Below are 17,700 nucleotides of genomic sequence, written 5' to 3' on the forward strand. Positions count from 1 at the left end.
TTTGTGGCTTAATTTTTGACCTCACTTTGTTAGAAAAATTGAAATACACAATGATGGAAACATAACAGTCTAATAACTTTTGAGGCTTTGGATTTTCACGTTCCTGTCTTCTTCACCAATAAATAAGATACCACTCATTTTGAACATTAGATAAGAATTTATATATTGCTTATGAAGCTGGCACTTAAGAAGAAATGTCCTACTTATAAACTTTCTTCCACATATTTTATAATAAAATTTAAAGAAAAGTTAAGCTTAAAATGTGTCTGTATTTACTTAGTTCTAGTGTAATGACAATAATCACAGGAGGTAGTGAAAAAGTACCTTCTTTTCAGAATGAACATCATTCCCTAAACTAATGCTACTGATTGCATAAGAAAGTCCATTGCAAGGGGAAAAAAAATCTAAGAAAAGTCAGGGACACTTTCTAGCTAGTTCCTTAAGGATTACTATTTAAATAATATCTCAAGAGTTATAGAATTGAAATTTTTCCACTTGTAAATTTCAAAGTCACATTTTATTTTAACTTTCCTTTTATTACTGAATTATTTAGAATTGACTAGACCAAAAACAAAAGAAAAAACAAACAAAAATAGCTATGGCAACTTTTTTGGCTAAAATAACTGAAAAAGTACACATCTACAAATCAAGGAAAACTTTCTGAAACTTGACATGCATATGTTCATGTAAGTTGCCAATTTAAGATATTGTGGGAGGGTGTTTTCTTTTTTCTAAAAAAGTTTTCAGAGGATATCTTGGTCAAAATTTTTAAATGAATAGCAGTAACTTATACTGCATACATATAGATATTTTTGCATAGAAGTTCTATTAAGTAAGCAGTTATTCGCTGATTTCTGCTACTGTATGTGAGGTACAGAGTTATGTACTACAAGTTCAATAATAAACAAAACAGTTTCTATTCTCATTAAACTCAGTGTTTCCTGTGGGAATCAGACAAGTTGAAGGACATTTTAATATGGGAAAAAATAGAGGGTGTTTTGACCACATGGTACAATCATGTTTGCATTATATATAGTAGAAATGGAAAAGCAGAGGAAAGAAAGGCATTCTTCTGTTCTTTAAAAGCATTATGATATTCATTGTACTATTATTTGTAAAAGTGAAACACTGGAATTGATATGTAAATTGTGGTGTATTTATGTGATAGGTAGCTGTAAAAAAAAAAAATCAATATACTGTACCTAAATGTATCACAATACATAGTTCTCAAAAAGTAACACCAAGCTTTAAAAATTACAAAATCATTCCTACCAAATAACTAAACATTTTTTAGTCTGGTACTGGAGTTAGTACATGTAACCATATCACTACATTGTTTGTTTGTACAATGTAGAGGAGAGACATACTCATATACTCAAATGGTTAATAGACACGTATAATAAATGTTCATACAGATGAACCAGAAAGCTAATATCAAATTAATAATAGAGACCGCCTCAGAGGTAAGAGGCAGGGAAATTTGTTTTGGGAGGGAAACAAAGGGACTCTTAAAGTCACTCTAATATGCCAGGCACTAGTGTAGGTTCTGAGGACACCTCAAGGAACAAACGACAGTTTCTTTAAGATAAAAAAAAAAAAAAAGACCAAACATTTCAAACAGACTTGAAAATGTATTGGCTTGTCCTCTCCTGGATCATCTATATGAAAAGAAAATCCATAATCTGAAGGTTGCTTTAGGAGCAACAGCAGGGGAACTAGTTGGACAATCCTAACGGTGATTATTAAGAAGCTGGAACACATTCATTTTATTAAATTCCACGTAAGGAGATCCTCTATTTGGGGGTGAGTGGGAAAGACTTTTTAATACTGCAAATTTTAAATAGAAAAATTGGTCAATTTGATTATATTAAAAATGAGAATTTCTTATAAATGTACGCTGTGACAAAGATAAAGATGAAGGATTGTGAACATCTTTGCAATGTCAAAAGCTGACAAAGAGCTAAGTAACTTTAGAATAGCAACCAGAAAGAGAGATTCTATTTTAAAAAATAAGCACAAGCTATGAATAGGTCATTTATAAAAATGGTTACTCAAAAAGCTAATAAGCTTATGAGAGAGTCTTAAACTCATTATTAATTCAAAATATAATTAGAACATTGGGCTAGTTTATAGATTGATCCCTCATGTGTCTTTATGCAAGAGATCAATCACCTAAGTCCACATTGCCACACCTGAGTTCTTAGTTTTGCTAAACTGAAGGATAAACATGGGCGTGGTGACTCACCCAAGGTAAATGCTACTCCAGGAGTGTGCAACCAGCCTTTTTTAGCTATTTCTTCTAACTGCACAAACAATTTCATTCACTTTCTTTCACACTTTTCATTCATCATTTTTCACCTTATCTCTCAAGTTTGTTTTTCATTCTTATTCTGAGCACTATTTTTATATGGTTCTTCAAAACCCCTTTGGAGAAAGAAAGAGAACTTCCACATTTAAATAATCAGAATTATACTGTGCCTAACAACCCTGAAACTCTTGTTTCTTGGTTTCAGGCATTACATTATCTAGAGAGAACTCAGATAAAAACAGAAGTGGCATGAATACTAAAAGTATGTCTTGGTAAAGAAACTGAGAGTTGAAGAGGCTGACTACCTCATCCAAGGCAACCAAACTAATAAGCAGTAGAGCAAGAATCTGAACTCAGGGGTTCAAACATCATGTTCTAGACCACAGACTTTGAAGTGGAGTCAGTGAAGTAGAATATAAATAAGTAACAGAGTGCTGTTTTTATAAAATTTCTTTCTTATTAATTATTTCATCAACTGTACTCTGTCAGGCATAGCGTTGAACACTGGGGCTACAAAGATGAAACTCACAGCCTAGTAGGGAAGACAGGCCAGACAAATATTACATTATATGCCTAATAAATGTATCACGGTAAGTGTGCTAGTGGTGACATGTCAGGGTATTATGAGGGCAGAGAGCGGCAACTCCGGCTTTCTGAAGAAAAGGTCAGTGAGCTCGAGTTAGCCATGAAGGGGTTTGGGGGAGGTGAAGCAAATCCAGGTAGGTAAAAACAATGAGGATGGAGGCATCATGGAGTTTAGTGTCCTGAATCACAGAAAGCAAGGGGAAAATTACATTGAAATAAGGAAAGCTAGTCAGAGCTCACATCTTAGAGGGCCTCTGAATAATTGCAAAGTTTAGACTTAATCCCATGAGTGAATGGGGGTTACAGATAGGACAGTCACATATATTTTAAGTAGATAGTTTGGGTGGCAGGTTGGAAATGGATTTGAAGGTCTATTAGTCAAAATAAGCCAAGTTTGTTGTGGTAACAGATAAATCTCCTAACCTCAATAAGTTACTGCAGTAATGGGTTACTGCTGAAGCTGGCTGGATAGCCATCCTTCACCTGGTAGCCATACCATGTGGAATGTGTGTCCTTCCAGGTTACTACAGCAGAAGAGAGCGAGCTGGAGGAAACTTCAGGATATTTTTAAGGGCTGGGACTAGATGTGGCTTTCATCAGTTCCTCCCTTGTCTTGTCCAGGACCCTGCAACACTACCCCATACAACTGCAAGAGGCTTCAGGCAAGGACTGAGAGTCTCCTATGACAGAGCACCTCATTCAGTCTTGTTTATAAAGGGCCAAATAACCTGTAATTTCTTATTGTATCGTTTAAGAAAAGTAATTGTTTATTCATTCATTCAATTTATTTGACAAACACATTTCTGAGCACCTTCTATGATCTAGGCACTGTTGCAGGTACCAGGGATACAGCATTGTTCATGTTACTTTCCTTTCCACTCACGATGATGTATGTAAGGACAGAGTAACAGAGTAAGTGGGGCGGAAGGTGCAATATGGGCAGATCCTGGGTCTTACTGCCATTGAAAGGACTTTGAACATGACTGAAATGAAGGGACTTTAGAATATTATGTGCAAAAGAGTGACATAATCTGACTTACTTTTTAAAAGGATCATTCTTGCTGCTCTGTTGAACATAGGCAGAGGTTGTAGGGTAGAAGCACTGAGCTCTGTTAGTAAGTTATGTAGTAATCCAGGTGAGCAACAATGGTGACTCAGACCAGGTGGGAGCATGAAGGTGGTGAAAAGTGGTTAGATTCTGGATGTACTGTGAAGATAAGGTGTTTGATTTTGAAGATAAACTCATCAGAATTTGAGGACAATTCAGATGTATAGTGTGAAGGAAAAATGGTCTTAACTTGAGCTCCTCGGAGAATGGGGTTACAGTCAAATGAGGGGAGATAAGGCTTAAATATTAAAATTTTTCCCAGATGGTTCCAGAAGGGCTCTAGGGAGTATTAATTTCCTAAATTGTTCAGGCCCAATGGGTGCTTTCTTTAGAATTTCAAATGATAACAATGTTTAAGGAAAATTACTTTTCTTAGATTTAAAGCTTAGCTCCAAACAGTCTCCACATGGATAAGATTTCATATAAAATCTATAAATCTATCCACATAAAATGAATACCAGTTAGTTAGAAAATCATACAAACATTGTTTTTGAAGCCAAATAAGCAAATATTAAGCTATATTAGATTCATTTTGATGTGACAATTTATTTGCTTTTTATTAGGGGTATGTTTGCTTTATGGGAACTGTACATATTTCTATATATCTTATATAAATAAAACTGTTATTTTACTATTATTAGTATTAATATATTAGAAAGACACTAAATAAGGTATGACACTTAACCTTGATTTGATTCATCCACTGAGTGTGAATTAGTAGGAGAGGAGGTCATATTTAAGTTGGATTTTTTGAAGGCAGAGGATGGGGGAAGAACATTTTAGGCAGATAGAACAGGATAAACACAGGAATGTAAAAGAAGATGGCCAGTCCATAGAAAATAATAGAATTTAGGGCTCATGAGAGGGGACCAGTTTGAGTTTGGAATTGCAAGGAGTAGGAAATTAAAGGTGGTAAAGCCCGGTAAGATTGATTATAAAGTTATGTATGGGTAACTTATATGGTATAATAAAAAGCTTAATTTTTATACTTTGGGTAGAATAAAGACGATGTTGAAAATGTAGTGGAAGAATTGAAAGAGCTTTGTGGGAGGAAGATAGAGAGTAGAGAATAGACAAAGGGAAGCCATTAGAAAGCCACCCAAGGGGATATTTGAAGTCAGAGACAATTTAATCCGTAGAAATCCCAGAGAACCAAGTTTCCAAACAAGAGCACACACGTAGTGGGAATGTTAAGCTAAAGTTAAGAACAATTATGTGGTTTTATGTTGTTTTGCTTATACAATGACAGACTCCAGCTTTCATGTTTTCTCCTATTAGGCTAAGGAGTCAGTGACCCCAGAAAGGATGAATACTGTAAGAAACCCAGCCTGAAACCTAGCTTGAAAGAGTCCTATGTGCCTTCATCCAACATCGGCTTTCTAGAATCTGCCCCACTCAACTAAACAGGAAGTTCCATAGGTAACTGCACAGTTTTCAATATCTATTTGAGCAACTGCATTCTTCAGGGAAGTGGATAGACAATAGATACATGTTAAAGAGCCATCCCCAAACAATAGTTCTATAGAACTAATAGCGATATATATAAATCATAGTGTGCATTAAAAAACTTCAATGCAACAAAAAGACACATCACATATAAAGAGAGAAGTAATATATGAAATTACATAACCAACAAAGATTAGTATCCAAAATATATTTTAGAATTTTCTACAGATTAATAAGCAAAAGACAGGCAAGCCAAGAGAAAAATCAGCAAGGAATTAATAGGCGATATACAGAAAATAAAACTGAAGTGTTCATTGAGCATATTGGAAAAGATGTTCAAACTCACCAATATTAAAACAGTGTTCATTTCTGAAGGAAGAAGGGAGGAGAATGGAATTTGAAAGAACTACAAAGTGAAATGCCAATTTATGTCTAACATTTAATGGCTTTAAACAATAAAAATCAGAGCAAATATTGCTCAATGTTAACAGTTGGTCATCTACGTGGTAAGTATATGCATGTTTGATTTACTTTCTGTATTTTCTTTTTAGAAATATTTCTTAATAATAAATTTACATATGTGACAATGTTACCATCCTGTTCTATAAATATGTCCCCATCTATCAGTTTTATGAGAAAAAAATGATAAGGGAGGCAGATGAATTAGGGGAAGGACATAGAAGTAGGAGTTGAAATCCTAAGTTCTAGTCCCAAATCTGCCACTTGCCCACTGTGTGACCTTGAGAAAATCACTTAATTCTTTTGAAACTGACTCCTCACCAGAAAAACTTGAACAACAATATCCACCTTTAATACATGAAGTTACTTTAAGGAGTGAACTATTTCACTCTCATATATAAGAAAGTGATGTTCAAATGTGAGGAAAAGATATGGAAATTCTTAAAACCTGCAGTTAACATGAAGTTGAATGAACATACTTTCCCACTTACTGTCATTCTAAACTTATGGACGCAGACACTAGAACAGAAAGCAGACACACATCTTTTCTTACCGGGTCTATTAGCTGGGAATAGAGTTCATGGCAATTGTCAAAAATATACTTGTACGTAGAATCCAGGCAAGCCCTGACACAGTCTTTCACCACCATGCTGGCCTTTGGGGGACTTTGCAGCTCCAGAACCTGGTAGACAAAATATTTTCTTAAATTCAAAAATAAAACATTGTATAAACTGTATAAATAAATCAAACCATATTGAATAAACACTTTTATTCAACTTTTTGTTGACCTTTCTGTATTCAGGAGAAATGTGGTCTTAGAAACGTTTTAAATGTATAAACACCCACCTTAACTTCCTAATATAACAACTCAGAGAAAACGAGCATAGTTGTAAATATTCAATAGAAATACTTAAAGTGACCAATCACAATATCATTCATTCATTCCATTCAACCACTCAACAAATATTTATCATCACCTACTATATATCGGACAATGGTGATAATGCAGTGAGCAAAAGAAACAAAAATCCCTTTCCTCTTTAAGTTAATTTTAGTAGATAATAAACAAAAGAAATCAGTAAAATATATTACATGATGTTGCATGCTGAAAAAAAAAATACACCGAAGAAGAGGGACAGAAAGTGTTTCAGTGGAATAGAATTTAATACAAAGGACTTCAATAGTAGATCAATTCAGAGAAGTAACAGGATGGGACCAGTGGAAAAATTGCAAGTAGACTACTCCAAGAACCTTAGCTTTGAGCGAGGTGGGAAGAAAGTAGACTATTTGAGCAGAAGAGGAAAGTGACCTATTTTTTTTAAAAGGCTCCCTTATGCTGCCTTAAGGCCAGGTATGGACAAAGCAGAAAGACCAGTGATGAGAATAGTTCAATAATTCAGTCATGAGAAGACAGTGCTTGAACTATGGTAGAGCAAGGAGTTGTTAGAAGAAATTCTATTCTGGTTAATTTTGGAAGGAACGGGTAACAGGATTTGCTGACAGATTGGGTGACCAGTGTGAGAGAAAGACACACCAAGCGTATGATCAGGTCACTCAAGACGGCTGTCCTCTTGCTCTCTGTACATCTCCTGCTCCAGGAATGCCTACTTCAGCCACACCCTACTACCTGACTGACCTTCCTACATACTTGCCCCAGGCCCCAGCTAATGATTGCTCTAACTTTAGCCACGATGATAACCTATCAAAGGGGTGGTGAGGGACATGCCCCTCTGCTGGTTTCCCTGGTAACTGAGGTGCCAACCTGACATCAATTCCCCTATAACTGGTAACCTCCCTTTCCTCCCAGGAGTGAAGATTGCCTTCATGGCCGGCCGAGAGCTTGGGGCACACAGTGAGGTCTCACTCCAGGACCTTGCTTCAGACACATAAGATCCCCCATCCATTAAACCATTGACGTCTCTGTTGCTGATTCCAGATTCTTTCTTTGGTCTTGAAGATGGGCAAGTACAGGCCTCGTAGGCCTATGGGGGGTGGCCTAACACCAAGGTTTTAGCCCTAAATAACTGGTACACTGGAAGTGGTCTCAACCTAGATGAGCAAGACTATGCTTGGAAGATCAGGAGCTCAGTTTATGACAGGTTAAGATTGAGAGGCCTGTTATGCATACAAGTAGATTTCAAACAGCCATTTGGGTAAATGAGTCTGGAGTAGTAGAGATGCCTGAGCTAGTGATATAAATTTGAGAATTATTAGCTTAGAGAAGAATGTAAAGAAATGAGACTAGATGAGCATGGACAGAGAAGAGAAGGGGTCCAAAAAATAAACCCTGTGTAATTCTAGCCCTATGACATTAGACAAATGAGAAAGAACAAAGCAATGGAGAAGAGAAAAAAGGCAGCCAATGAGATAGGAGAAAAAAGAAGCAAGAGGGGTGTCCTGGAACCTAGGGAAGAAAGGCTTTCCTGGAGGAGGGATTGATAAAATATATTAAGTGATACTGAACACTGTAGGATGAAGACTGATGACTGACCACTAGATTTAGCAAAGTGATGGTCACCGGTGATTTTGACAAGATCATTTTTGGTAAAGTGACGGGTTAAAGGTCTAATTGGAGTAGGTTCCAAAAATAAGGGTGGATTTGAAGATTTAACATTTAAAATTTTTTAGTTCTCTACAGATTGATCTATAGATTTAATGCAATCCTAACCAAAATCCCAATAAGAACTAATATAATCTATTAAACAATTCTGAAAAGTAGCAAAAAAGGTGGAGGACTAAAACTATCTAATTTTAAGATTTGCTATAAGGCTTCAGTAATCAAGACAGCATAGTAATGGTAAAAGTATAGACATTTGGACAGCATAGAGAGTCCAGAAATAGACCCAAACAAATATGATCAATTGATTTTTTTATAACGATGTGAATGAAATTCAATGAATAAGGGATGATCGCTTCAATAAATGGTGTGAAAACTACTGAACATCTATATACAAAAAAATGATCCTGACCCATACCTCACAACTTATTAAAAAAAAAAAACTCTCAAAATGGAACCCAGGATTAAATGTAAAAGGTAAAATAAAACTTTTAGAAGAAACACGGAAAAATCTTTGTGACCCTAGTTTCGTCAGTAGCACTACCTGTAAATAGAAAGATTGATAAAGTAGACTTTATCAAAATTAAAAACTCTTGCTAGGCAAAAGATAATTTTAGAGAATGAAAAGACAAAACACTGACAGGGAGAAAACATCAGCAAATAAAGTACCTGACAAAAGACTTGTATCCAGAGTAAATAAAGAACTCAATACTCAACAATAAGAATGAAGAGTGGGCAAAACATTTCAACAGACTGTTCACAAAAGAAACTCAGATGGCAAATCAGCTCAAGAAAGCATGATCAACATTGTTAATTAATATAGAAATAAAATTAAGACCATAATATGATATAACTTCATTCCTATTAGTGAAACTGAGCAGGACCCTGTGGGGCTCCTGGTCACGGAAGTCTTTCTCGCCCCCATTTCTTGTTTATAGGGAATAGACTCCAGCCTCCATGACCTTCCCTGAGTTCCAAAGGGCAGATTAGAACAGTTGCTAATCAGGGAAGGGAGGGGCTGCCGAGACAAGGGAGGAGCAGTCAAGAAACAACAGTGCAGCCTTGGGGCAGGGTGCTGGTTCCACCTCAAGGGATACACATAACAATATCTTTAAGCTCTTTATAGAACTAAAACCCCCAACAAATGGAAGATGCCAGCATTCTTCATTCCAGATTAAAGGAACCAGAGAAGCTCTTCAAGAAGACCACCAGATTAAAGGAACCACAGAAACTCATCAGATTACCTGAGGCCAGATTAAAGGAGTGCAGGCCCTGCACACACCCTAATCTTACCGGAAACCTCACCCTTGAACTGTTGCTATAAAACTCCTTGCTAAATCCTCCCAGGTAGGGACACATAGTTTTCGAGGGCAGGATCCCACTGTGTCCCCCCTTTGCCTGGAAAAGCAATAAAGCTATGCTTTTCTACTTCACCCAAAACTCTGTCTCTGAGATTCGATTTGACACTGGTGCACAGAGGCCGGCTGAGTTTTTGGCATCATTTGAACGGCTAAAAAGATAAAATAAAATCATGGAAAATGCCAAGAGCTTTACCAGAAGATGTAGGACAACTGCAATTGGCATTTCTTGTAAAGTGTTACATACATTTACCAAATGACCAAGGAATCTCCCTCCTTGTTATTTATCCAACGAAAGTGAAAATTTATGTTTACACAAAAATATATATATATCAATATTTTTAACAGTTTTATTTGATATGACCCCAAACTGGAAATAACCCAAATGTCTGTAGATCATATATAACAGAGAATTACTACTCAGCAATAAAAAGGAATGAACTGTAGATACACTCAGGAAGAAGGCTGAATAGCCAATATGTTACACTACATAGATTATTATTTCATTTACACGATGTTCTGGAAAAGGTAAAACCATAGGGGGACAATAACAGATCAGGAGGTGGGAGAGAGGTTGACTATAAAGGACTAGCACAAGGGAATACTGGAGGCGAATAGGACTGTTCTATATCTTTACTGTAGTGTGGGTTATTACAACCACACATGTCAAAACTAATAGAGCTCTAGGACAAAAAGAGTGAATTTTACTGTCTATAATGAGGAGAAAAAGACAATAGAAGGAGAAAACTTGTTCAGAAGACAACTCGAGAAAATAAATTGGAAAGAAAAAGTAAAAGGGACTATTTTGAAGGGTTTTGGTATTAAAGGAAAAGAAGGATAAGGGTAGTAGCTGTAGAAGAAAATGGAGTCTAGCAATATTTTTAGGACTGGAAATAATAGCATGTTGGGTGATGGGGAGTATCCAGTAGAGAGTGGAAGACTGATAATTCAGGTGAGTGAGGAAGATGGCTGGACCACTGTTTTAGTAACTCAGGAGGGGAAGAAATTAATTACATCAGTGGAAGATACAGCTTTTTTTTTTTTTTAGGAGAACAAACAGCTAAGCAATCATAATAAAAAAAGAAGGAACAGAATATGGACACAGATGCAGGTAAGTAGGTAGATGGGTGGGTGGCGGGAGCATGTGGTCAGACCTCGAGGAAGGTCTCCAGTAGTTGCTCCTGTTTTTCCAGTGAAATCAGAAGCAAGGTCATCAGCTGGTAGTGAGGGTGGGGGAGGAGGACTTGCAAGTTTGAAATGATTTTGTTTCCTATACACTGCAAGGCTGGTGATTGAGGAAAGGCAGGTATTGAGCACTGTGCTGGCACTCCCCTCCCTCACTCCCATTTTCCTACCCCCCTCAATGTCAATGGCAGGCGTCACTTGTCAATGAGAGCCTGGATCAGTTCTCACTATCACCCTCTATGCACTGTTCCAGCAGCTACTGCCAGCAGATCAGAATTGATGTAAATTCTATTTATCCCAGTCACCTAATCTTACCATGACTTCAAACCAAATGAATTTTAATTGGACTTTAAAGGATGGATGGTTTATATAGCATAGTTTTGTTTTCTTTCTCTCTTATAAAATACCAATTTTATTGTTTTAGTGAAGATAATCATGGGCAACTGAAAAGAAGAAAAATAATTATTTCTATTTTTTTCTGTACAGGAATTTCCTGAATAAAAAATCATAAACTCTCTTTCAAAGGGCAAAAATGTTTAGCCCATAGTCTGACAAGTAGTTTTAAGAAAGGCTTGGGCTTCCCTGTTGGTGCGGTGGTTGAGAATCTGCCTGCCAATGCAGGGCACACGGGTTCGAGCCCTGGTCTGGGAGGATCCCACATGCCGTGGAGCAACTAGGCCCGTGAGCCACAACTACCGAGCCTGCGCGTCTGGAGCCTGTGCTCCGCAACAAGAGAGGCCGCGACAGTGAGAGGCCCGCGCACCGCGATGAAGAGTGGCCCCCACTTGCCGCAGCTAGAGAAAGCCCTCGCACAGAAACGAAGACCCAACATAGCCATAAATAAATAAATAAATAAATAAATAAATAAATAAAACAAAACCAAAAAAAAAAAAAAAAAAAGAAAGGCTTTACATGAATTGTCCGGCTAGCCAAATTATAATTGCAGACAACTTGCTATTAAAGCAGAGAAGATATACCTAAAAAGAAATGTTTGCATAGGTTGGTATATAACAATTAATTATACCAATGGATTAAACAATCACACATAATCATATGCAGACATTCCCAGGGCAGGAAATGGAAGTTGCTACAATTAGGGTAAACTTAAAGGAGTTGGCTACTCTCTTGCAATGAAAAAGCCTGCAAGATATCTCAGTTAAAATTGAAATGCAAAGTGAACTCCATTTCCATTTAATGTTCTTAGGGATTTTTTTTTTTTTTTTTCGGAAAGTGTCACATCCACTCACTAGAGAGCTTTGTTTAAGATGAATTTAACTTAAAACTAAATTTGAGCCAAATGTATCAGAATATCTTAAGTGTCTAGGATAATCTCTTTTTCAACACACATTATGTTGGAAGATTCATTTAGCTCAGGCAAAGGCACTGCATCTTAATCAATGGGGATGAACAGTACTGATCAAGAGAAGGGTAAAACCAGACTTTACCAGGGAGTAAATGTATGTCACACGAAGACAGTGACAAAAATAAAAGATGTACCTTCATCCTAAAAAGGTGATACTTGTTAGCAGGTCAACAGTTGATTTCAGGTCTTGCAATCTTTCAGCATTGCTGGCGGGAAAGTTTTCCTGGTTAATTAGGAAACAGAAAATGGGTAAATTATCACTTTACCCATTAAGCATTAAGGCATTAATGCCTCCAGTGGCAAATAAACTACAACTAACTTTCTGTGAAAGAAAATGGTAAGCAAAACTGTGTCAAATTTAAAAAGTATCACCCAGTATTCTCACAATATTTACTGTAAAACATCACAGAAAATAAACAAGTTGAAGTATTCTCGTCTTAGTCTTAGAAAGCCATATTCCTCTATTTATTCCCACAATGTAACAAAAATGTACAAAATATATCATTAATTGCAATGTTTATGAGGTTATTCATCCTTGTTTCACAAAATAGCTTTCCTGCTGAAATTGGGAAGGTGAGCATATATTTGAAAATATTTTTTATAATTTTCTCAAGATGGGTTATTTTTTCCAAAATCCTTTTGGGAAACTTTACATGTCCTATATTTACTTTAGTCACAAAGAAGCTAAAAGTTAAAAAAGAAAATAAGACTTGCACTGCATAGTCTCTCCCTGAAGTATACTTCAGATTTAACAAAAAGTTTTTGTTAGTGAAGTTTGGTGAGAAATGTGCTATAAAAATGCAGATGTTCAGAATTTGAAGGAAGGAAAGGAATTATGAAATATTAAGGAAACGATTTCAGCATTGAGAAATTTCTCATATTAATGTGCTTTCAGATAGGCTTTTTAAAGAGCCATTAGGAAAACCACAGGTAACTTTTAGGTATTCATGAACTCAAGCAGAGTTGGCGGTGTCAAAGTGATGGTGAATGATGTGGCTCTCAAGGTCCTTCTTGCCCCCAAATATCATTTTCATTGCCTGTCACAGCAGTTCGATTCTCATAGGGTTGCACCAGTTCCGACACGAAAGGTAAGTATTGACAAAATTTGGTATTATAATTTCTGGAAATGCACAGTTAAGCGATCCATCAATAAGAGACTAAAAATTGAATGTAAGAAAGATACATATATACAGATATGGAAAGATATTTATTATAGAAAAATTGTTAAAGAATGCAATAATTGTTTACTATAGATTTTTTGGTAAATAAAATTTGTAACTAAATTTTTTGTAACTGTATTTTCTAAATAAAATTATATCTGTGTCTTTACAAACACAGACACACACATGAATATAGTTGTGTATGTGTGAGTTTGTGTGTGTTTCACCTGCAGGGGAAGTATAGAATTGTTGACAATGAACTCTGTACAGCTTCAAAAAACGCACATTGTATTGATCTAGGAGTGAATTAAGCAGTGAATCCCAGAAGGAATATCAAAAGCTGAGGAAATATCAGCTGGATATCTTAGTAAGAAGGGGTGAGCTTTTAAGATGAGGACTGGGCCACATGTCTACTTCATGAATTAGCTGAGGGCCACTCAATCTGATGGTTATTAAAAGAATTATAAAATTAAAGCTGTACATGTGCACGTGTGGACACACACACACACACACACACACACACACACACACACACAGAGTACTGCAGGCTGATGTGGAGCAAGGTACCTAAACAAGGGATGTCTACTTGATTCCTTAAGGGACCCGTCTAGTGTAACAGGACCCAAGATTCCAAGATCATTATCTTTACTTTTCCATTACATAGTGGATAACTTTTTTTTTTTACAATATGACAAGAAATCATCTGAGCCAAACACCATATTTTACCTTTAGGCAAATAATTTTGTACATACCCTATACTTTGACAGGTCAATCCTTAAAGAGTTATGCAACTGGTCCAGCAGTTTTATGAATTTTTCCCTCTGTGCAAACACAAAATAGGAGAATGGAAATCAATGATAATTCTAAATGTAGTCCTCACAACAAAATCTGTCTGAGTTAATGTCCCCATTTGATAGAAAGGAAGATTCAAAGATGTCAGTGATTTCTCCAAGATCATAGAGCTGGTATGGGACATAGCAGTGATTCAAACTCAGGTCTCTGACACCAAAGCCACACTCTTTCCTGTAAGTCACACTGCCTCTCTGTGATGAATGAGACAGTATCCAAAGAGTTGAGTCATGAAGAAAGAGTCCAGACAACTGAATTGCCACTGTACTCCTTCACAGCAGTATGAGTCAACAAGAGAAAATATAACCCACCCCTCTTCCCACCTCCACATACCACACCACCTCCCCAAAATTAAACTATAGCTTTTTTAAACTTCTCCCACCTATGGAAGGGGGACTAGCTGCTCTTTGTGTCAAAAACAATTTCAAAAAGTATTTTCCTTTTGGTAACAGACTTCATAATCTGAAAGGATCGACTGCCTTTAAAGTATGTTTATGATTTAGTGCTAAAAAAGTATAAAATATCAGGTCAACAAAAATTACCAATGCCTCCCTCTGATGCTGTATCAGGGTTGGACTGACTTCTTCATAGAAGGTTTTGAAGATGATAAAGGATAAGAATTAAAACGTTTTGCTAATAAGCATAAGGATATAGTTGGGTGGATTAAATAAATTATATAAGGTAAAAAACCATCAAAGTCACACATGAAAACTTTACAATAGACAAAGCACCACTCTGAGTTTCCGATTCCTAAATAAAAATGAAAAAAAAAATAGGGGGATGGTAGTAAATGACAGTAAAGTTTCCTCCCTAGATTAATATTCTGTAAACACCAAATTACACTTTGGAATATATTAGCAAAAGTAGAAATTTTTCCTAGTAGTTTCACGTACAAGTTGGATTTATGGGGTATATAACTGTTATCCCTTTAAGTCACTGATCTTGATGAAGTGAGTCGAATATTAACGGGAGTTGATAAATTGTTCCTAAGGTGAAACTTCAATTTTCTGAATAAACTGCCTTTTTTCAGGTTTATATATCAGTGAACAAAGTTTGAGTCTTGCCTCTGTGTTAATAACTCTTGTGGAGGCAATGAAGGAGCCTAAGAAATGACCCTTCCAGAAGCTTGCTATCTTGTTAGGTAAGTAAGACTCTCCAGTAAAGCTGCTGGAAAATACAGTGAATGTCTTAGAGTTTTCTTTCTTACTCTCTACCATACCTTCCTAGGGGAGGAGGTGACCTATGTTGCCCTTTATTAACCCCCATCCCCCATCAATGTGGGTCAGTGGATCTCAATCAAAATAGAAAAATAAAAGAGCCGCTACAATCATCGGTTTAGGCCATAGTAGTTAATCATTCAACGACTGTAAAAATCAAAGTGTTTGTGTCAGTCTCTGGATGCTTTATATGACCTCTGTGATTGGTATGAATCATTAAGACAGCTGACATGACCCTAGTCAACCACACTATGACCCAAATCACTGGCCCTGTTGTGTATACTGGGACCAACTGTTCTGGTTGTCTGCCCGATATCCCTTCTTCTTCTCTTCCTAATAGAACCTCAAGAGTCAAATATGTCCTTTATGAAACACCTACCCTCCCAGGCCTCTTTTAGTCTAGCAATGGCCAGGTAGCATGATTTTGGCCAATGAGATGTACACAGTTTATTAAAGGGGATGGAACCAGCCAGCATATTACCGATGAATTATTATTTAGAAAGATTCTAGAAGAATGCTCTGCAGAGTTTGTTGTATTAGTATTTGCTATATAATTCTTTGTTAGGCCTTTTTTTCCATTTGCCCTTTGTGTCTCTCTCCTTTGTCTCACCTTAAACTCAGACGAGATACTAGAAGGTCAAATAGTCATCTCGTGGCTATAAGATGAAAAGCTAAACAAATGGTAAGAATGATGAGGCAGGAAGCTAGGAGCCTCCACACGGCAGCCTAACTCTGTCTGCCCACCCTTTCAAAAACTTACAATCCTAAGCAGCTGTACTAGCCCTGAATTCCTTACTACCTTTGGACTTAGGTTACATGGGAAAGAATATTGAGTTAGGTTTGTTGAATTTGTTTCATGCAGCTGAACAGAATTCTGACTGATACAGATCACACATTTAATCTTCCAACCTAGGTCTTCAGTGCTCAGCTGGAAAATTTACATTCCAGAAAAATAGAAAACTGTGGAGAAAACTGCCAGGCTTGTTGTCGCTAAATCCCAAACAATATCAGGTGATGTGAAATTAAAAGTGTGCTCCTGATACAATCTTCACAGACATTTTTTAAACAGAAGGACAGCCTGAAATTTTATTTCATTTACCGTATTTCTATTTAACTTGAGTGAGATTGCCTTTGTGAGAGCAGAGGAGGCCTATCACCTACATGGTGTGATTTGAGGAATAAGAAAAGACTGCAATTAAAAAACGTTTCTCGAGGGACATGCCACAATATCTGAAACTGTCACGTTACTCAGTTCTTTGCATTTGGTAAGGACTACATATGTCTGCTATTAGGTAGGGGCTAAATCTATAATATTAACATTAAGCATTATCTGTTATCAAGTATTTAGGTTTAATTATTTGACAAGAATAACTCTAGACCGGGGGTCAGCAAACTGTCTGTAAAGAGCCAGATCATAAATATTTTCAGCTCTGTGGTCTCTGTCACAACTATTAAACTCTGCCATTGTAGCACAAGAGCTTCTATAACCAATATATAAACAAACGAGCATGGTTGTTTTCCAATAAAATTTTGCTTATGGATACTGAAGTGTGCATTTCATATAATTTTCAGGTATCACAAATGACAATATTTTGATTTTTAAAAACCATTTAAAAATATAAAAGCCATTCTTAGCTCGTGAGCTGTACAAAACCAGTTGGTGAGCCAGTTTGACCCATGAGAAGAGGGGAGATTTTGAGTAGGGGGAGGCAGTTGCTACCCCACAAGGACACTCTTAGCAAGTTTCCCTAGGACACTGGGAATCGTGGAAGGAAAAGCTCTTATAAAGAAGGTGTGTAAAAACCTCTGCATCATCCCCAGCTTCGCTCTCCCATTCCTTTGCTTCTCAGTATCTCACTCCAACAGCAGCAGTAGATTTCACCTGAAGCTAATGATGCTTAAGCTCTCGGGGTCCTCACTTGATTCAGCTTCCCTGGGAGGAGCCCTAGCTGCATGTGCAACCTGCTCTTATGTTTTCATAAATTTACAAGAATAGGATAAAATTATTCTGACCTGGACCAGCAAATTATAAAAAGTTTTTCCCAGATCATATCGAAAGCAGTCATTCTTTAAGCAGAACAGAAAGATTTCAAGTAGAATTAATG

General features: G+C 36.7%; 1 protein-coding gene across 1 annotated transcript in view; it reads right to left on the minus strand.

The window, feature by feature from the left end:
* Positions 1 to 17,700, minus strand: part of UNC13C (unc-13 homolog C) — a 591,483-nt gene that overhangs the window by 269,541 nt on the left and 304,242 nt on the right. The window contains 3 exon segments of the mRNA XM_036844585.1: positions 6,460 to 6,607; positions 12,504 to 12,592; positions 14,282 to 14,350. Coding sequence (XP_036700480.1) covers positions 6,460 to 6,607; positions 12,504 to 12,592; positions 14,282 to 14,350 — 306 coding nt within the window.

The sequence above is a fragment of the Balaenoptera musculus genome, chromosome 2, assembly GCF_009873245.2.
Source record: "Balaenoptera musculus isolate JJ_BM4_2016_0621 chromosome 2, mBalMus1.pri.v3, whole genome shotgun sequence".
Lineage (NCBI taxonomy): Eukaryota > Metazoa > Chordata > Mammalia > Artiodactyla > Balaenopteridae > Balaenoptera > Balaenoptera musculus.